This window comes from Xenopus laevis, chromosome 3L (genome assembly GCF_017654675.1).
Source record: "Xenopus laevis strain J_2021 chromosome 3L, Xenopus_laevis_v10.1, whole genome shotgun sequence".
NCBI classification, from domain to species: domain Eukaryota; kingdom Metazoa; phylum Chordata; class Amphibia; order Anura; family Pipidae; genus Xenopus; species Xenopus laevis.
The window spans coordinates 140122443-140144721 of NC_054375.1; the positions used below are offsets into that span (position 1 = coordinate 140122443).

Genomic DNA, 22279 nt, shown 5'->3' on the forward strand with positions numbered 1-22279 from the left:
ACGCCCCCTTTTACATAATGGCACCGCCCCCCATTTACATCATGGAGTTTTGTCCAACCGGTAAAAATTTTAGGAAAAGGTGGCATCTCTAGGATCAGGAGGCTCGTACTTTGGGGTCTGCTTCCTCAATAGCCGACTCCTGTTAAACTTTTGCCAGTCTACTTTATGTGCATGAGAATGTACGCATCCGCAAGGGTGGGGGCGGGTTAGGCTTCCTAGTGCGCTAGACTTCTCTGAAGATTTTTTTTCCAAGGGGGTGGGGCTCTGCACTGTTCCGCCCCTGTTGGTAAAGTCCTTTTTTTGGAAAGGAAACATAAGCTTCAATCTGCAAGTTAATTGGCTCCTGATAAAAAGGACCATAGTGTGTGTTTATATAACTTGGACCTTATTATTATAAGCTCCACAGGGACAGGGACTGTTCATAATGAACAATCTATTTAAAGTGCTGCACACTTGGGACACTGCTGTAAAAATAAAGAACATCAAATCATAAATTATATGCTAGAAGATAGTACAAATTAATATCTTGGTGTTGGAAAAAAAGCAAGTCTGTCCACAAAAAGATAATAATAAGAAAAGTTTTTTTCCAATAGGACACTGTGGGAAATGACACTGGAGCCTTAAATATGATAATGTATTATTAATTCTGTATTTGATTGAAGGGGTTGTTCACCTTTAAGTTAACTATTTGTATGATGTAGAGAGTGATGTTCTGAGACAATTTGCAATAAGTTTCCATTTTTTATCATTTGTGGCTTTAGAGTTATTTTGAGTTTTATTCAGTTTGCTGTTTCATCAGTCTGGTTGCTAGAGTCCAATAAAAGATTGAAATATGAATAGGAGAGGGCCTGAATAGAAAAATGAGTAATAAAAAGTAACAATAAATAAATGTGTAGCCTTACAGAACATTTGTTTTTAAACTGGAGTCAGAAGAAAGTGGCAAATTATTAAAAAAATCATTAAAAATTAAACAATGAAGACCAATTACAAAGTTGCCATTCTGTAACATACTTAAAGCTAACTTAAAGGAGAACTACCCCTTTAACTGTGCCTGCTAAAACCTTCCCAGATTCATTATTATAATTCGTATCTGGGGTTCAGGTGTAACTGGTCAGTATAACCCCTTGCTCAAAATGTGTGCAATGAAGAGGGCTTGGGCTGAACATACATTTTGCCTGTTGTTTTAATCATGAAATCTGTTGTGTTTGATATTACTTGAGCTAAACTGGGAAATGTTTACGATGCTCATGTTTACTAAGCTAAAAATCATTTGAGGATAATATGTAAAAAGAACATCCCATTAATTGTGTGTTCACTCATAACTTATTCACAGAGCTCTGTGAAAATTAATCAGATCAGCCTGGATGAAAGTGGTGAATATGTGGGAATTGCCTCTGAAGATGGCAAGGTATGTAATTCAGCTGTCATTTTCCAATATTCCCTTCATGGCCAATATTAGAATTGTCTCTTAATTCTCTTCCTTGAGTGCCCCGGCAGCAAGCGGAAGTAATCAATTACAGACACTATGGGGCAAATTCACTAAAGGACAATGCGCCTAACACTAGCGTTAATTTGCTAGCGTAGCGCATTTTCATTAATTCGCCGATTCACTAACGGACACTGGCGTAAAGTCGCTAGTGTTACTTCGCACCCTTACTCCTGGCGAATTTGCGCAACGGACATAACTACGCAAATTCACTGACGTGCGCATTTTTCTGAACGCTACCTTTTGCGCCAGACTTCCTTCACCACCTCAGACCAGGCGAAGTGCAATAGAGTAGATAGGGATTGCTTCAAAAAAAGTTAAAATTTTTTCTAAGTCCCAAAAAACGCTGGCGTTTTTTCTTTTTTTATGGGTGATAGGCTGAAAAAGATCAAAAATTTTTTTGGGGCTCCCCTCCTTCCCCCCTACATTTCCTAACTCGTGGCACCTTAACTATACAGTGGGCACATGTGTAGGGCAAAATAAAAATTTTGTTTGCTGTTTTGAAGGTTTCCCATGCTTGTGTAGTGATGCTACATATACCTCCATTGTAACTTCAATTTGGCGCCGTATGCAAATTAAGCATCGCTAGTGTAACTTCGCTTTGCTAGGTGAATTAACGCTAGTGCAACTTCGCAACCTTACGCTTAGCTCTGGCGAAAATACGCCTGAATTTGCTCCTATGAGTGAAGTCAGGAACACGCTCTTGGTTTCCATTACTGATTCTTCGGGCTTGAGCAACGGCTTTAGGCATAGAGGCGGGGCAGGCAATTACTTTCACTTTCCATTTGGATTCCTAGATGTCACTGCTCTCCTTACATTACCCCACTGTCTCCAACATTTAATTGTATAGCCAATGCATGGGCATGGGCATCAGGTCCCCCATTTTGGTGCATAAACAAGATTTGGATATGATATAAAGCTTGCCTTAATAACAGTGTCCATAAAATGGGTGCTGCCTGTTTTTCACATGATTATGAATTCCAAGACTAAAAAGAAACAAGATTTAAATCATTTATATAGAGTAAGTGAAGTTTATTTTGCTTGACTAACATCATAAAGCAAGATTTGGAATTCGTTTTTAGGGTATCAGGTCCCCTTTAAGCTTCCCAGTCTTACATTAAGGTGGTTATTCATCAAAGGTCGAATTTTAGAGTTTTGGACCTTGAATGAACTCACAACTCAAATAGTTTCTTATTTAAAAAAAAACTCGAATGGAAAAAAAACTCCCTGAATCTCGAATTGATTGAGTTTTCGGCGGGAAAAAAAACTCGAATTGATCATGAAGGCTATTAACATTCATATGGTTCAAAGGACCTCTGTCATTGACTTCTACATGACCTTGATAGGTTCTAGATGGTGAATTTTTGGATTCAAGCTATTTCCAGAGTCGGGGTATAATACATTTAGAAAAATGTGAATTTTGAGCAAAATACTAAACTAGAAAACTCGAATTTTTGTGGAAAACACAACTCAAACCTTTATAAATCTGCTCCTCAGACACTTGTCTATGTTTTCCTTGAATTACTGAAACCTTGATGAGTAATTGTAGCTTAAAAGCCCATTAAAATATCTTGCAATAGCCACATGAAATAGTTGTAAAATCAATATATGTACAGTCATTAACATTTATTTATAGCACCAGCAAGTTACACAGCACTTTAGATTTATTTATAGCAAACCGGGATCTTATATATAAGTTCACACACACACACACACACACACACACACACACACACACACACACACACACACACACACACACACACACACACACACACACACACACACACACACACACACACACACACACACACACACACACACACACACACACACACACACACACACACACACACACACACACACACACACACACCACACACCACACACACACACACACACACACCACACACACACACACACACACACACACAATTTATTAGAACAGATGACTAACTTTCTCAAAGTGTTCATTCTACAAAAAACATGCCTTATATACACACAATCTGGCGGGAAACAATGGTAGCTCTGACGTTTATTACTCGTCAGAACCAGAGCGACTCCATTTATACTAGAAAATCACAAATCCATTGCACTACGTTATAAGATATGCATTGCAGTTAAATCTAACAATATATTTAAATTAGATACAATGTTAAAACAAGTTTAAAACAATTATAAAACCAATATATCAGGGCACTGTTCCTTAATAACTATTTTGTAACAATATGCTGATTATTTATACTCTAATTTATAACTTTGTTACCAGTGTCACAGATGTAACATTCTTTGAGGATGTCTAAAAGGTCCTGACTGTAACGTTCCTGCTACTTCACTTGTTGCCCCCTAATGCTACAACCTTAGCCATATGTACCCCCACAATAAATAGTCCTCCCACTCTCTCTAAGTTGTGTGTAGACTCCATCTTCCAAGTTATGTTGTAATTAACCAACTGGGTGCTGTTTAATAGATGCTGCCCGCTAAGGTGCCCTACTGGAATATCTATTACCAATATATCATATACACCCCCTCTCGTGGCTCTACTCATCGTGCATCCCTATATATAAACCCTCATACTCCATTGATATGTGGTTAGTCCAAATCCTATGTGCTATCTGTCATCATTACTTAATTTCTGTCTATAATCAACACATAAAATAAACACATTCCCTTATTATCAGCAAGAAGTAATATCATACAATCATGAAAAACCCAAGGTACAAAAGCGTAAAAAGTGAATAAACAAAAAATCCCATAAAGATAAAGATAAAAATAAAAAAATAAAAATAAACCCCCATCCAATGTTCAAGTCCTGTGATTAAGTCAATCTGCGTATGACCACACCTGTATTCCGTGTGTATGCTCATCAAGTGTGCACCATCAGCGGGACAATAAAATAAAACATTTAGTTCATTTAAAACTTACACCACATATTTAAACATAGTAACAGACTGGAACATAGTAGCAGATGTCAAATATCCATACCCAGCCAGCTCGTTCAATGGCATTGTAGCTGCCGGTGAGTCACTCATGGCCAATGGTCGGAGCTCATCAATTATGATAAGAAATGATTATAGGCTATCACTGCCTCGCCAGCTCGATTAGCGGAGTACCCGCTGCTGATAAGTTACAGATGGCTCTTTGATGGCACTCACTATGGCGGGCATCCCTCTCTCTCTACAATTACCCGGGACAGGCGTGGAACTCATGCTGCCATCATGGTGTTCCACAGTCAGGCTCACTGTATCACCGGTTCCAGGTTACCGATGAAGCAAAAAGGTCCGGGAATCAAACTACACGAGGGCATCGCTGCATCTCAACCTGGGGTAGCCGTTCACACACCATCGTTATTCCTTCCACTCACAAATTTCAGTATCGCAGAAGTATTTGCGGCAACCCCGTTTACTTAAAGGGATACTGTCATGGGAAAAAACTTTTTTTCAAAATGAATCAGTTAAAAGTGCTGTTCCAGCAGAATTCTGCGCTGAAATCCATTTCTCAAAAGAGCAAACAGATTTTTTTATATTTAATTTTAAAATCTGACATGGGGCTAGACATTTTGTCAATTTCCCAGCTGCCCCAAGTCATGTGATGTGTGCCTGCACTTCAGGAGAGAAATGCTTTTTGGCAGGCTGCTGTTTTTCCTTCTCAATGTAACTGAATGTGTCTTAGTGGGACATGGGTTTTTACTATTGAGTACTGTTCTTAGATCTACCAGGCAGCTGTTATGTTGTGTTAGGGAGCCGTTATCTGGTTACCTTCCCATTGTTCTTTTGTTTGGCTGCTGGGGGGAAAAAGGGAGGGGGGATGATATCACTCTAACTTGCAGTACAGCAGTAAAGAGTGATTGAGGTTTATCAGAGCACAAGTCACATGACCAGGGGCAACTGGGAAATTGACAAAATGTCTAGCCCCATGTCAGATTTCAAAATTGAATATAAAAAAATCTCTTTGCTCTTTTGAGAAATGGATTTCAGTGCAGAATTCTGCTGGAGCAGCACTATTAACGGATTCATTTTGAAAAAAAAAATTTTTCCCATGACAGTATCCCTTTAACTTCAGTGGTTCCAGATGGTTAGTTGGTGTAGCGGCTACATGGCGGACATCCCTCTCTCCACAATTACCCGGGACGGGCGTGGAACTCACACTGCCTTTATGGTGCTCCGCAGTAAGGCTCACTATATCACCGGTTCCAGGTTACCGATGAAACCAAAAGGTCCGGGAATCAACCACACGAGGGCATCGCTGCATCTTAAGCTGGGTTAGCCGTTCACACACCATCGCCATTCATTCCACACACCAAATTCAGTATCGCAGAAGTGTTTGCGCAACCCCGGTTACTTAACTTCAGTGGTTCCAGGTGGTTAATTGGTGTAGCGGCTACTAGTGATAGAGCAAGTTAAGTCAATAAAAGTTAACTTAATAAAAGTTAAGTCCACCAAGAAAATCTCCCTTAAGCACAAAATAAAAATTGCCAGCCGCATAATGAATATTTACTGAAAGGCTGACAAGTAACATAGTAGCAGTGGTACATATTTTTTACTATTTGATTTTAATATTTGTTTTTACATATACAAATCTGCTAAGCATGGGACTTTTCATTCGTACAGGTGCAGGTGTTTGGACTTTACTCCAGAGAAGGGCTGCATGAAAATTTCGACTGCCCAATTAAAGTAAGTGTTTGCACGAGCTGATGTGCTCACTAACTGGATTTTTAGTGTAACTCACACTAAATACACAAAAATAAAACTGCAGGCCTGGTAACTTAGTGCTTATCCTCATTAAGCAGGCCACTTTTGTTAATCAGTGTATCAGTAAGTACAGAATATTTATAGAACTTTGGTTGCCATTAGTTATTATTAATTATTATGTATACAGTGCATTATATACATATACAGGTATGGGACCTGTTATCCAGAATGCTCGGGACCTGTGGTTTTCTGGATAGTGGATCTTTCTGTAATTTGGATCTTCATACCTTAAGTCTACTAGAAAATAATGTAAACATTAAATAAACCCACTAGGCTGATTTTGCTTCCAATTAGGATTCATGTTTGGATCAAGTACAAGGGACTTTTACTATCACAGAGAAAAAGGAAATAGTTTTTAAAAATTTGGATTATTTGGATAAAATGGAGTCTATGGGAGACGGCCTTTCTGTAATTCGGAGCTTTCTGAATAATGGGTTTCCGGGTTAACGGAAGTCTAGTCTAGTCTAGTAATTGTTTTTCCTGCTCCTCTGTATTTTTGTGAACTGGTGACAAACCAAAGATAAAATATCACTTCTTGGGCAAATGTTTTTTTTTTTTATAATTTAGCGAGTTTTAGTTAGAAAAATGCACAGAATCGTTTAGACATTGAAATTTTATCGATACAACTGATAACCGAAACTAAAAAAAAAAGGGTAGCACTTCTGCAATGAAAAGGAAACAACTATAAATGAATATTCACCTCCTGATTTCATATTACTTTCTTTTTTTCTACTCAGTAAGCACCATGATAAACTCTGTGTCTGCATTCAGGAAATACAGAGTGTGTACAATATTCCTACCTTAAAAGCACTGTAGAAATCTGTGCAGAATGTTTTTTTTTACAATGACCTTGGGATGTTGTCTGAATTCCACATCAGTTTTGCCAGAGTAACGTTGTTCACATAATTATAAGGTTAATAGTTATTCTTATTATGGATATTCAAGCTCCATGTACATATTATTAGATTTGTTGTTGTTTATAATTATGCTCTGAATGATTTCATGCTTTTATTTTCTACTTGTAGATTGTTGCTGTTCACCCTCAGTTTGGAAAATCCAACTGTAAGCAGTTTGTAACAGGTGGAAATAAGGTACGACTGGGTTTAACAAATGATATATACTTTAGAGGAACAGTATGCATGTGAGCTATTGGTATGGAGAGTTGGGAAATGTTGAGTTCATCGAGTTCAACCTTTTTGTCAAAATTAAACCTTCCAAACGATAGTTGATCCAGAGGAAGGCAGAAAACCCCACCGGCACCCGAAGCCTCTCCAGTTTGGGTTGGACAATATTCCTTCCTGACTCCAAGATGGCAATCAGACCAGTCTCTAGATTAACTTTTTTCAAAGAGCTATTTTCAGTAACCCTGTATTTCCTCACCTGCTAAAACACCATCCAACCCCTTGTTGAAGCTATCTAATCTGCTAGAAGCATATACAAAATATATATAAAATATTATATTATAATTATTATTATTTATTATTAGGGATGCACCGAATACACTATTTTTGGATTTGGCCGAACCCCTGAATCCTTCGCAAAAGATTCAGCCAAATACCGAACCAAACCCTAATTTGCATATGCAAATTAGGGGTGTGAAGGGGAAATAGTTTTTTTCTTCCTTGTTTTGTGACAAAAGGTCACGCACCTCCCCTAATTTGCATAGGCAAATTCAGATTCAGTTTGGCCAAGGCAGAAGGATTTGGCTGAATCCGAATCCTACTGAAAAAGACCAAATCCTGCCCGAATCCCAACCCGAATCCTGGATTCGGTGCATCCCTATTTATTATAATTATTATTATAAATATTTTATATTTATACATAGTGATCATATCCTCCATCAGGCACCTAACTCAGCCAGTCTTTCTTCATAATTGAGACCTTCAATTCCCGTTAGGTAAAAGACCAAAGAAGTCCTGTGCTTTCAAATATTTTCAGATTTGATTCATAGTTACATAGTACGGTAAGTTAGGTTGAAAAAAGACACACATCTATCAAGTTCAACTTTAAGTCTGTATATAACCTGCCTAACTGCCAGTTGATCCAGAGGAAGGCAAAAGGCCGTATTTGAAGCCTCTCCAATTTGCCTCAGAGGGGGAAAAATTCACCACCATAGCAAAAAAAATATTGCTAAATGTTTATGCTGTGAAACACATTTTCTGTCATTACTTGTATTTAACTTTCATTTGTTTTGTTTTTTGTTTTTTTTAAAGCTGCTGTTGTATGATAGGAATTGGTTAAATCGATGGAAAACATCTGTTTTACATGAAGGGGAAGGCAACATAACCAACATAAAATGGAGAGGGAATCTCATTGCTTGGGCCAATAATATGGTAATTTTTTTTGATCTTTTCTCCATATTGCTGCTGAAAATTTGGTTACAGGTATGGGATCCGTTGTCTGGAAACCTTTGAATTACAGATAGGCCATCTGTTTTGAGCAAGACAAGGCAAAGAGTCTGTGCTTATTAATGGGCTTGTCCTGCAGATACATATATAATATATATATAATAAACATATAATATATGTTTTATTTCAATATGTGGAGAGCCACAAATTAATGTAACCCCTATGGCTAATGCCAAACAGGGGCTTATCTGACCTCCGGCTGGCATTAGTCTATGGGGCAAATGTATTAAGTGCCGAAAATTCATCAGCGACGGCTTTACAGGCAGTGCAACACTTCGCCAGGCGAAAATTCACTCAGACAACGCTAATTCACTAACCTGCGAAGTTATGTTGAACGCTGGCGAAGTTGGGCTAGCGTTAATTTGGCAAGCAGAGCAAAGTTGCGCTAGCGTTAGCTAATTTGCATACGGCGGGAAGTTAAAATTGAATGGACGTATACGTTGCAGCAATTTTGAGGAAGTCCTATCTACTCTAACGTTCAGTAAAATCCGCATCTTAGTGAATTTGCGCAACTTCGTCTGGCGATTGAGTGCGAATGAGCGCCAGCGTTAGTCTCCTTCACTAGCGAAGTTACGCCTGTGCCCGTTAGTAAATTGGCGAAGTACTGAAATTTTCACCAGCATTAGTCACTTCGCCCTTTAGTAAATTTGCCCGTATAACTGCAATAAGAAAGCAATTGTATTCTAAAAAAAATCTTCTACAAAGATGTGGTGACTTGCTCAATTTGGTTAAGTTTGGCACGCGCTTTTGGATTATATATAACGTGCCAAATCCCTGAATAATTGTGTGTATATTAAATATAAATTTATAAATATTAAATATAAATTGAGCGTAATAACATTTACGGCTTTCAATACTCATTTCAGGGAGTCAAAATATTGGACATAACCACAAAGCAAAGGATTACCAATATTCCCAGAGGTGACACGAGCCTTCGTCCAGACATGTATCCTTGTAGTCTCTTCTGGAAAGATAACCTAACCCTTGTAATCGGATGGGGCAAGTCTGTCAAGGTACCAATTTTCAACAATATAGTGTTTATATCTCGCCTCTATGCAGTATGTACAGTGCCTTTATGCAGTTCTAGACACATCTAAGAGTTCATGGAGGGTGGAAAAGAATATTCTGTATTCAAAGCTTTTTCAGGGATATTCTGTAAACTGTAAAAAATATTCTATCTATAGGTGTATTATTACTTCTTCATAAAGTAAAGGTGTTGATGGTAGCGCAGAATTACCTTTGGCTTTTTGCTTGTAATTTGTAATATGGTGATTATAACCACAAAAAAGTACAGATATGGGATCCTTTATCCGGAAACCTGTTACGAAAAAGCCATCTCCCACAGATTCTATTTTAATGAAATAGTTAACTTTTTTTTTCAATTATTTTATTTTTCTCTGTGATAATAATACAGTATCTTGTACTTGATCCCAACTAAGATATAATTAACAAAAATACTGGGGGTGGAATTAAAATTTTAATGTATTACATATAAATAATACAATTAATCAGTGACTGGCCAGTCTACTCATTTAAAAACCATTAATTAGTGATGAATCAATACGGAGACCAATAAAAGTCATATAGTTCAGCCTCAAAACTATAGGCCAGTTAGTCTGACGTTCATTGTAGAAAAGCTTTTCAAAGGGTTAATACTGGACTTCATAGCAAATCATAATACTATGAGCTTGTGCCAGCATGGTTTTATGCATAATAGATCTTGCCAGACTAACTTAATTTAAGGTGAGCAGGGACCTCAATTCTAGGATGGCAGTGGATGTGATTTACTTAGACTTTGCTAAAGCATTTGATACAGTGCCACACAGAAGGTTACTGGTTAAATTAAGGAATGTTGGCCTGGAACATAGTATTTGTACTGGATAGAGAACTGGCTAAAAGATAGACTACAAAGAGTGGTGGTAAATGGAACATTTTCTAATTGGACCAGTGTTGTTAGTGGAGTACCGCAGGGCTCTGTACTAGGTCCCTTGCTTTTCAACTTGTTTATTAATGACCTGGAGGTGGGCATTGAAAGTACTGTTTCTATTTTTGCAGATGATACTAAATTGTGCAGAACTATAGGTTCCATGCAGGATGTTGCAGTGATCTGTCTAAGTTGGGAAACTGGGCAGCAAACTGGAAAAATGAGGTTCAATGTTGATAAATGCAGGTTATGCACTTTGGCAAAAATAATATAAATGCAAGTTATACACTAAATGGCAGTGTGTTGGGAGTCTCCTTAAATGAGAAGGATCTAGGGGGCAAATTCACTAATGACGAAAATTCGCCAGCGATGGCCCAGGGAACCTTAATAAAAGGAAATAGAGTTCTAATACAATGAGGAAGTGAAGAGGAGCTGCTCTTTGCACGAAGGATCAGAAAAAGAAAGGCGGCCATACTGGTATACAAGTAAACATTCTCCCAGAATCTTACTTTAACTGGCATTCAAATCCAGCCCCCCTGCCACTGCTCCAAGTCCCTACAGTGGGGCCAGCAACAAAAATTGGGAACTAATTCCTTAGCATGTTTGCTATCTAGCTATATATTAATTCATGGTTTAAAATTGCAATCTTTTTTTCTCTGTTCTGTTGAATAATATCTTGCTATTCATAACCCTTATGATTATGTTTTTTTAGGTTTGTGCTGTAAAAGAGAGACATGCCACCGAATTGAGGGATTTGCCAAGCCGATACGTTGAAATAGGTATGATAAAACACAAACTTGCAGATATAGTGATGAATGTAAACTATCCACGACTTCATTTGTAGGATAACAGATCATTATTCTAAACGTTGCTTACAAAGCAATAGGTAATTTCCTCTGTATGTTGTAGTGTGTGTGTATGTATATATATATATATATATATATATATATATATATATATTTATTTATTTCTAAAATACTCTGGCACTTTTTTAGCATCAGACAGCAAGGCTTTTGCATCTGTATTCAGAAATCAGTTTTAGCCCAGGTTCTCCAAATAACATTGTAATTCTGGAAACGTGTTGTGGGCAAATACATGGCAGATATGTCTGTTTTTTGCCATTTGCACCTGTCTGCTATTTATAAATGAGGCCCCTGAGCACAATTAATGAAGAGAGAATACAGGTATGGGACCTGTTATCCAGAATGCTTGCGACCGAGGTTTTTCCACATAATGGATCCTAATACCTTAAGTCTACTAGAAAATCATGTAAACATTAAATAAACCCAATAAGCTGCTTTTGCTTCCAATAAGAATTCATTATATCTGAGTTTGGATCAAGTACAAGCTACTGTTTTATTATTACAGAGAAAAGGGAAATTGTTACATTCAAATGATTACTGATACTGTGACAACCTTCTAGTTCTACTTGTTAGTGATTTTTTCAGTGACTTCATTTCCTGTGTAGACCCATAGAAGAGTATAAAGTTTTTGTTTTAATCACATGCTGTATCTTGATAACGGTCCAAGGCCCGGACCGAAACGTTGATGCGTGTACAATGCTCTTTTAAAATTTAATAAATAAATTAAGTGTTTTAAAATTCCAGTGTGTGCTGCTAACTACCTGTTGATTGCTATATATATATATATATATATATATATATATATATATATATATATATATATATATATATATATATATATATACAATATCAAAACAGGGGGGTTGTGGGAGCACTCTAAAGGCTTTAAAGTATATATATATATAAGTATAATAAATGCTATTGCATATGTACCCAAATAGGGGTTATTTTGTTACAAAGTTATGATCATAAAATTGATAAGCCACCATACCACGTCAAGGTAAACCCCGAATGGCGGTCCCTAACTTGTTTTATTTTTTATGTGCATTTTAGCATTACCTGTAATCAATGTCCATTGAACGCTGTTTTTTCACTGAGGGCTAAATCCTCCCCAGCCAGCAATCAGGCTTTTAAAGGAGAGATATTCCCAAAACAAACGCCCAATTTTAAAAGCATAGGAACACCACTAGTTTAAAGGGGGGGTATGGGGTGCTACAACCACTGAAGCTATGCCACAGCTCCTGGCTAAATATACAATATCAAAACAGGGGGGTTGTGGGAGCACTCTAAAGGCTTTAAAGTATATATATATATAAGTATAATAAATGCTATTGCATATGTACCCAAATAGGGGTTATTTTGTTACAAAGTTATGATCATAAAATTGATAAGCCACCATACCACGTCAAGGTAAACCCCGAATGGCGGTCCCTAACTTGTTTTATTTTTTATGTGCATTTTAGCATTACCTGTAATCAAAAGCCTGATTGCTGGCTGGGGAGGATTTAGCCCTCAGTGAAAAAACAGCGTTCAACGGACATTGATTACAGGTAATGCTAAAATGCACATTAAATATAAAACAAGTTAGGGACCGCCATTCGGGGTTTACCTTGACGTGGTATGGTGGCTTATCAATTTTATGATCATAACTTTGTAACAAAATAACCCCTGTTTTGGGTACATATGCAATAGCATTTATTATACTTATATATATACTTTAAAGCCTTTAGAGTGCTCCCACAACCCCCCTGTTTTGATATTGTGTATATATATATATATATATATATATAGACCAACAAAATGGAGTGGAGATTAACCCTGGTCTGTGACCTAGTCCAAAGGACAAATTATATATACATCAAAAAAGTCCAGACAACTTGCTTGTTCATCAAGAAAAAACTTTTATCAAGCAAGTAATAAGTACAACGTTTCGAAGCTCCCGCCTCTTTATCAAGCAATAAAGATTTAAATGACATCACATCCTTTTAAAGCCATAAATTCAAGCCACTCCCATAGGTGGGATGTGGTTAACCATGTAATACACATAGACCAATGACCATATATTTAAACAATGTAACACAGCAGTGTCAATTAGACCATAGTAATAGGAACATCCAACATAAAGAAACATATTGGTCAAAAATAACAATGTGATAAGTGAAACAAAAGTTTTAAAGGTTATAAGGACTATGCGTGATGCCATATTCAATTAGCCCCAACCTCCCAAAATGAATATATTACAGAAATTCTTAGCAATCACATGAAAGCATATAGATCATATTCTCTGTTAAGCCCCTTAGGGGACAATGTTTGCAATGTATGTATCCAAAATTTTTCTCTTTTTTGGAGTTGTAGGAGTCTATTGCCCCCCCGACGTGGGGGGGCAATAGACTCCAAAACAAGAAACCTGAGGGTTGCCACGGAATGTCGTGCCGAGTGAAAATGGGCTGGTACTGGTAGTTTTAGTACCTCCTTTCTGATCGTGGATTTATGTTGACTGATACGATCTCGTATGGGTTGAACCGTCTCCCCAACATATGCAAGCCCGCAAGGGCACTTAAGCATATAGACCACATATTCTGTATCGCATGTATAGTGACCTCGCAATTCGAACTTCTTTCCTGTATGTGGGTGGGTAAATACATTAGTGCGTATGACACTTGAACATTGATTACACCTGCCACATGGAAACATACCATTTGTCAGTGGTGCTAAGACCCTTTGTGTATTAACCCGTTGGGTGCCCAGATCGGCTTTCACTAGCCTATCCCTGAGATTTCGTGGCCGTTTATAGGACAACAGTGGAGGTTCCTGAAATTCTGGGATATCCGGATATGCTGTACGTAGTAAGGGCCAATGTTTGTAAATTACATGGTGAATTTTCCTAGTACAGGGATGATAAGAATGTACAAATGGTATACGGGAACTTTTTGTCCTATCTGGTAATTTGTCCTGTATGATGGACTCACGATCAAGTCCTTGCACACGCATCACCTCCTGTGCAAGCATCTGTCGTGGATACCCTCTTTGTTTGAATTTTGTGGACATCTCTGTCAAGCGTGAAGAGAGCCGTTCCTCCTCCATGACTATGCGTCTAACGCGTAGCATCTGCGATCTAGGGAGAGAGGAAATATTAGCCCTTGGATGTGCACTATCAAACCTCAATAGATTATTGCGGTCGGTGGGTTTAACAAACAAATCCGTGTACAGGGATCTGTCTCTACGATACACAGTAGTGTCTAGGAACGTGACTGATTCTTCACTATGTGTGAGAGTAAACCCAATAGTAGGAATGCAGGAGTCTAGATAGGTTTTAAACTCCAGTAGGGATCCAACGTCACCCCTCCAAACGACCAACAGATCATCGATATACCGATAATTGACACTGCTGTGTTACATTGTTTAAATATATGGTCATTGGTCTATGTGTATTACATGGTTAACCACATCCCACCTATGGGAGTGGCTTGAACTTATGGCTTTAAAAGGATGTGATGTCATTTAAATCTTTATTGCTTGATAAAGAGGCGGGAGCTTCGAAACGTTGTACTTAATACTTGCTTGATAAAAGTTTTTTCTTGATGAACAAGCAAGTTGTCTGGACTTTTTTGATATATATATACACACACACACACACACACACACACACACACACACACACACACACACACACACACACACACACACACACACACACACACACACACACACACACACACACACACACACACACACACACACACACACACACACACACACACACACACACACACACACACACACACACACACACACACACACACACACACACACACACACACACATATACAGCAGGTATGGAGACCGTCTCCCATAGACTCCATTATAATCAAATAATCCAAATTTTTTAAAATGATTTCCTTTTTCTCTGTTATAATAAAAGAGTACTTTATACTTGATCCAAACTAAGATATAATTACTCCTTATTGGAAGCAAAACCAGCCTATTAGGTTTATTTAATGTTTACATGATTTTGTAGTAGTCTTAAAGTGTGGAGATCCAAATTATCTGGAAAGCCCCAGGTCCCGAGCATTCTGGATAATAGGTCCCATACCTGTATATATTTTATTTAATTTTTTTTTTTAGATAATTCTAATTTATGTAATTCTAAATGCTTTTTTGTTGTTTTATGAACTTAATAGTATTGTTTTGTTCTTCCAGTTACCCAGTTTGATACTGACTACTACATAAGTGGTATAGCCCCTCTCTGTGACCAGTTTGTCATGCTCTTCTTTGTGAAAGAAACTTCAGATAAATCGGTAACCATTTGCTTGTGCACCATATTCACTCAACAGCATCTTTATTTATTTTTTATTTTGTTTCAAAGTGCAGTTTATTCTTTTATTTGCCAGTCATATATCTGTATAAAACAAGTAGTATGCCAAACTTGTCAAACTTATGCTTTGCTGTAAAGTTGACGCACAGATGGGGTTTTTTTGTGCCTTCCTCTGGATCAACTAGCACTTAGGCAGGTTAAAATAGAGTTAAAAAAGGTTGAACTTGATGGACGTGTGTCTTTTTGCATCCTAACTTACTATGTTACTACTATGTATATATGCACCAATTCAGCCAGCAGAACAATTGCTTACTTGGATTCTAAAGTTTTATATCCAATGTTTCAATTATCCGCTCCATTCTGATCATTGTCCAAAGACATGAACCAGTATTTTTGACCAGCAAACAAGTCCTGCCAGTTAGTTGAAACTGTCCAGATCAGCCAACAGTATCTGCCTGTGTGTTGCCAGTAGGGATGTAGCGAACTGTTCGCCCGTTCGCGTCCGCCGAATGTTCGCGAACGTTTGGGAACGTTCGCATTTTGAGTTCGCGTTCGATCGTTCGACCATTCGAATTCCTTCGACCGCTAAAAATCGAACGGTTTCCATTCGTTCGAACGATTGTAAGCATTCGATCGAATGAAAAGAATTCGATCGAATGGCTTCGATCGTTCGATTCGAATGAAAATCCTTCAATCGAACGATTGAAATCCTTTGATCGTTCGAATCGAACGATTTTAGCGGGTGTTCGAAGTTCGCGAACTGTTCGCGAACGTTCGCATTTTTTGCCGGTGTTCGCGAACGGCGTTCGCGAACACCAAATCGGCAGTTCGCTACATCCCTAGTTGCCAGCATAACACAATCCAGAAACAAATCTTGCTAAAATGTATTTTGATTAAACAATTAACAATTGATTTAGTTAATGATAATAAATTTCCGATAACTAAGTTTTTACTATCAGAATATATAAAAAAATAACTCCTTTTTGCTTGTGTTACATCTGCATCTCAGGCCTAAGAGATCACTATATAAGCGGCCTCATTTTAGAAACAAGCAGTAGTGCAAAAAATCACACCTTTAGTGCCCCCTTAAACAGAGAAGAACCTGTGCCCATCTGTTGGGCTCCTTAATGTATTGCCTTCCCCAGCACACTTGCCTGGTGTTTTTTGATAGACACACAAGGTAGGGGCATGTCAGAAGACATCCATGTGCCACCCAGGGAGCCTCCTCCTTCCCCTATTATATGTTACCGGAGACCACTTAAAGTGAACATGGGACTTGTAAAAATGGAGTTACTGGTTGGAGAGCATAGATGTATTGCTCCACAGCACAGAAAAACAAACGACTGCTCGTACAGCCAAGTAAGTGGCTCTGCCCTCAAGGCCAGGGTACTAGAGACGAATGCTAGCTTGAGAACAGACTCCATCAGGGGCTCATGGGGGAATCTGCATACACACAATTGTATTTTCTCCCAGTAGCACTACAGAGTGTAGGTTCTTTTCATAAAGACAGAGGCACTCTTTGCTTTCTGTTCTGTAGGTGCAAGGAGGTAATTCCATTGGTCCAAAGTACAAAAATATGTTGCTTTGGCCTGTCTTGACTGATTTGGAAACTGCTTGCTGATGTATTAGACAGAAATAGACCCTTACCCCCATTAATATCTGTCTGGGCACAATTACATATCAGTCAGTGTAGGAAATCAAAGTATGCATCTGGCCACGTCAGGTCCAATCCTACATGTTTTCTGCATGATCTGATCATTGGACTGAGGACTCTACATGCAGATCACCCAAATCGACCCATTATTTGAATGACTGAATTTGGTAAAGACCCCCTATTCAAGCAAGCAGATATCAGTCAGTGTAGGAAATCAAAGTATGCATCTGGTCATGTCAAGTCCAATCCTACAAGTTCTCTGCATGATCTGATCATTGGACTGAGGACTAACCATGCAGATCTCCCAACTTGACCCATTATTTGAACGACTGAATTTGGCAAAGACCCCCTATTCAAGCAAGCAGATATAAATTTACCAAAATACAATGGACCTAACTTAATCCTCTATTTCTTTTTTGTTTGTTTTTTTGTGGTTAGCATAAATTTCTAATCTGGGCCAGTTTTGAATCTAATGGAAACTGTATTACATAAAATTCAATTTAAGACTTATTTATTCTGACTGAATTGTATGAGGAAGTCGTCCTGTTTAATTGCAGATATTTCTCTTTAAAACCTCCCAGGAGACAATGTTGTGTGCGAGACCACGTCTTGATATTATTCAGGCCCATCCAGACTCAAGCGAGGAGATTTCTTCAGATGCCATAACAGTCAGAGGCTTCCAGGAAAATGAGTGTCGTGATTATCGCTTAGGTAAGGAACATCAAGCCCCAAAAATACCCACTTTAACAGACAATTTGTTCTTGTTATTTGTACCACAGTGCTACGCAATATGTTGGCGCTATATAAATACATGTTAATAATAATAAAACCTCCCATGCCCACATGACCATATTTCCAGTTTTTTTTTTATGTTAAAATACAACAACTTTTTCACTCAAACATAATACCTCTAAAATATGGGGAGTTGCCTAAATGCCAAAATGAAGCTTACTGTTTGCAACTTATTGATGTCCACTAGGGATGCACCGAATCCAAGATTCAATTCAGGATTCGGCCAAGATTTGGCTTTTTTCAGCAGGATTCGGCCTATGCAAATTAGAGGCGGGGAGGGAAATTGCGTGACTTTTTGTCACAAAACAAGGAAGTAAAAAATGTTTTTCCCTTCCCACTCCTAATTTGCATATGCAATCTTCCATTTTTGAAAGACATGAATTATTGCGTTATTCTGTGTTGCCTAATAGTTTAATATGAATCATGTTAAAAATAAATTAAATGTGTTTTGTCTAATCACTCATGTTTTCTTAAAAAATGTTCCACACCTTTACACATTCTACCAGGGTATGTAAACTTATGAGCACGATTTAATTACTTCCCAGAATTCTGACTGACCATGCCATTGTCACAAAACCATTCTGAAATATTCACACACTAAAGAGAATATAGGCTTCTTGTTATGTAGTCTGTTTCTGTACGTGGTCCCATGATACATATATTTTTACATTTGTCTTTAGAATACTCAGAAGGAGAATCTTTATTCTATATAATCAGTCCAAGAGATGTTGTTGTGGCAAAAGAACGAGACCAAGATGACCACATTGACTGGCTGTTGGCTAGAAAGAAGTATGAGGTATCAGACCTATTGTTCCTGTTGTTTTTCCCCTACTCACAAAACTGAAAAACTCCCTGTTAGATAAAGCACATGAAAAATATCCACACAACTGTAACTGAAACTGTGCTTTCCAATTCATTTCATTTTTGCCCATGATCAACTCCAAAGAGAAAATGATCTTTAGGGCAAATGTTTATATATATATATATATATATATATATATATATATATATATATATATATATATATATATATATATATATATATATATATATATATATATATATAATAAAACACTTCTACAATGAGTGTGCTGATCCATTACTACTGCATGTTAGGAATATTGATCGTGCACCTCTACTCTACCTGAGATCGAGTGCGGACACCCAGAGCATTCTAATATATATATATGTGTGTGTGTGTGTGTGTGTATATATAGTGTTTGATTGGCACTGCCATGGGGGGGGGTTCTCTGTTTTTAGAAATGGGGTTATATTATTCCTTTTCCTTCCCACATATAGGAAGCTCTGATGGCAGCAGAAATTAGTCAGAAGAACATAAAGAGACATGATGTATTGGTGAGTTACCCAAATTAAGTTATTTTTGTTAATATTAGCTGAGCATTTCTGATTCTTTGTTTTGTACTTTTTTTGTGAAAATTATTATTTTCTGGATAAAAATACAGCCCTTTGCAGCAGTCCATTAAATGATAATGTCCCCTAATAATACAGAGTAGTTGACCCTAACCTCTCTTGTAAAACACCTGCCTTCATCTAGTATATGCAAAATACCAGACTGCAAGAAGTACAGAAAGGCAGCAGGGACAGAATTACTAGAAAATAGCTTTTCTTTCATGCATCAGAACTAACAAGAGAGGAACCAATAAGATGTTCACTTTCAAACAGCTGACCAGCACATTCTAATTGTCAATGGGTTGCTATGGGTTGCTATGGGTTAGTAAACCTGAGAAAATGCTACACCTTTTGAATATTACCTTATAAAACTGGCCATAGGCATAAAGATACCAAATGAGTAGATCTTTACCTGAATTGGCCATCCACATGCTTGACCCAATAGAGCTGATCATTCAGCCCCAGGCCAATGTTTGAATCATAACAAGAGCCTGTGCAGGTATTTCAGGAGAGGACCGCATCTCAATGCACTGACGCCTTCCTCTCTCAACGCCGTACCCCTCTACTGATCTTCATTCTTTTACTCAAGGAAGTAAACAGATTATTTTTAGCACCACATGGAGTGATAAAGCAACAGGTGCAAAATGTTGAAGGAAACTTCAAGGGAGAAATGAGAAATGATGTTACTTGTAATTCTCATGATTTGGTCTACAGTAGAAAGGAGATGGTTACCTTGTTGTGCTACGCTGACTATATCAGGAGAGGTATTTTTGGGTAGTGGGTTTTCCTGAAATCTGTTAGGGGTCCTAAGCGTAACACACCATTCCAGCTTATATATTGGAAATTATTTTTGTGACTGCAGTCTGAGCATAGAAAATTGCAGCTATGTGGATTAATTGCACTGAGCAGAATACAAATTGTTGATTGTTTTTTATATTTATATCTTTGTTCCTCTCTTATCATTATCAGTTTGTAGATGTTTGCATTCAAGTTTTTTTTTTTTTAGGATATCGGATTATCTTACATAACCCATTTGGTGGAAAAAAGAGATTATGACATGGCTGCAAGGTAACAGTATGACTACATGCCTTAGTTTATTATCTGGAAGCTAGTTTCTAGAAGTGGGATTGCCCACTTTGGGCTACCTGTGCTTCGTTAAATGCCCAACTGCCCACTGTCACATTTTCAGCACTTTTACTCACTCACTGCACTTGTATTATAATATACAAGTGTATATTATACCCTTCAGGGGCGTAAATATAGAGGAAGCAGACCCTGCGGCTGCAGGGGGGCCCAGGAGGTATAGGGGCCCCATGAGGCCCTAATTCATATACAATTTCAATAAATATTGGAGAAACAAGTCAACCTCTAAACATTTTGGGGGCCTGAAAAATAATTTGCTGTGGGGCCCAGTAATATCTAGTTACGCCACTGATACCCTTTGAAATAACTTTTAGTATGATGTAGAGAATGATATTATGAGACAATTTGTAATTGGTTTTCATTTTTTATTATTTGTGTTTTTTCAGTTATTTAGCTTGTTTTTCAGCAACTCTCTGTAAGAAACTTACCCAGGGGACGGCAGGGACGCCTGCCGCCCCCTCGACGCGGACGCCCGTCTCGCACCGCCGATGCGGTTAGGCCCCAGGCGCCGGCTCCTATGCAGCGCGCGGCGCGCATGCGCGACAATTAAAGGCGCAGGCACGCTGACGCAATTGCGTTGGCGTGTTTGCACAGGCGCTGGCGCTGATTCGCCAGCGTCCAATGGCGCCAAATTCAAATGTTTAAAGGGCCATCAGTCCTTTTGTGCTTTGCCCAACGTAGGTTCTCTATATGGTTCCTGGGTGTGATTTATTCTGTGATTCTAGTTGTGACCTTGGCTATCCCTGATTCCTGTTTGATTTCCGCCTGCCCTGACCCTTTGGCTTGTTCCTGACTACTCTTTGGATTCCGTTCTGTACTACGACCCTGTTAGTTGCTGACCCGGCTTGTGACCTCGATTACTCTGCTGCTTACCGATTTTGTACTGCATTCCCGATTGGTTTTGACTCGGCCCGTTCCTGGACTTTGATAAACTTTACGTTACGTTCCCTTGCTCGCCCAGAGTTCTTCCCTCAGTCTCCTCACTATTAAGTCCTGGCGGCATCCAAGTAGCGAAGGGCTCCTCCCGACGTGAAAGGCGGCGGTTATAGGCCGAAGCGTGAGCCGAGTCCGGGACATTGGGGTTTACTCTGGGTTGTGGGATACTGTACGTTACACTCTCTAGGTTGCAATTTGTGCACACTGGTTGCTAGGGTCCAATTTGCCCTTGCAACTATGTATTTATTTGAGTAAGAGACTGGAATAGGAGAGGCCTGAATAGAATGATAAGTAATAGAAAATAGCAATAACAATACACTGTAGCCTTACAGAGCATTTGATTTTTTAGATGGGGTCAGTGACCCCCATTTAAAAGTGGGAAAGAGTTAGAAGAAGAAAGCAAATAATTAAAATACTATACAAAATAAATAATGAAGACCAATTGAAATGTTGTTTAGAATTGGCCAATCTATAACATACCACAAGGTGAACCACCCCTAAGGCTCATTTACTGCAAGTGTAGTGAGCAAAGTGCAATATTGGGTACAATTGCAGCATTTTCCCCAGCCTTTTATTGGCTGCAATAGTCAAACTCTG

General features: G+C 38.3%; 1 protein-coding gene across 2 annotated transcripts in view; it reads left to right on the forward strand.

The window, feature by feature from the left end:
• The window catches only part of LOC108710334 (vacuolar protein sorting-associated protein 41 homolog), a 55686-nt gene that overhangs the window by 8678 nt on the left and 24729 nt on the right, over positions 1-22279 (forward strand). For both annotated transcript variants that reach the window (XM_041587095.1, XM_041587096.1), the window contains exons 5-15: positions 1334-1408; positions 6097-6159; positions 7263-7328; positions 8451-8570; positions 9512-9658; positions 11282-11348; positions 15633-15730; positions 17983-18112; positions 18874-18989; positions 19493-19549; positions 20610-20671. In XM_041587095.1, the coding sequence (XP_041443029.1) occupies positions 1334-1408; positions 6097-6159; positions 7263-7328; positions 8451-8570; positions 9512-9658; positions 11282-11348; positions 15633-15730; positions 17983-18112; positions 18874-18989; positions 19493-19549; positions 20610-20671 (1001 nt within the window). The remainder of the gene's footprint in view (positions 1-1333; positions 1409-6096; positions 6160-7262; positions 7329-8450; positions 8571-9511; positions 9659-11281; positions 11349-15632; positions 15731-17982; positions 18113-18873; positions 18990-19492; positions 19550-20609; positions 20672-22279) is intronic.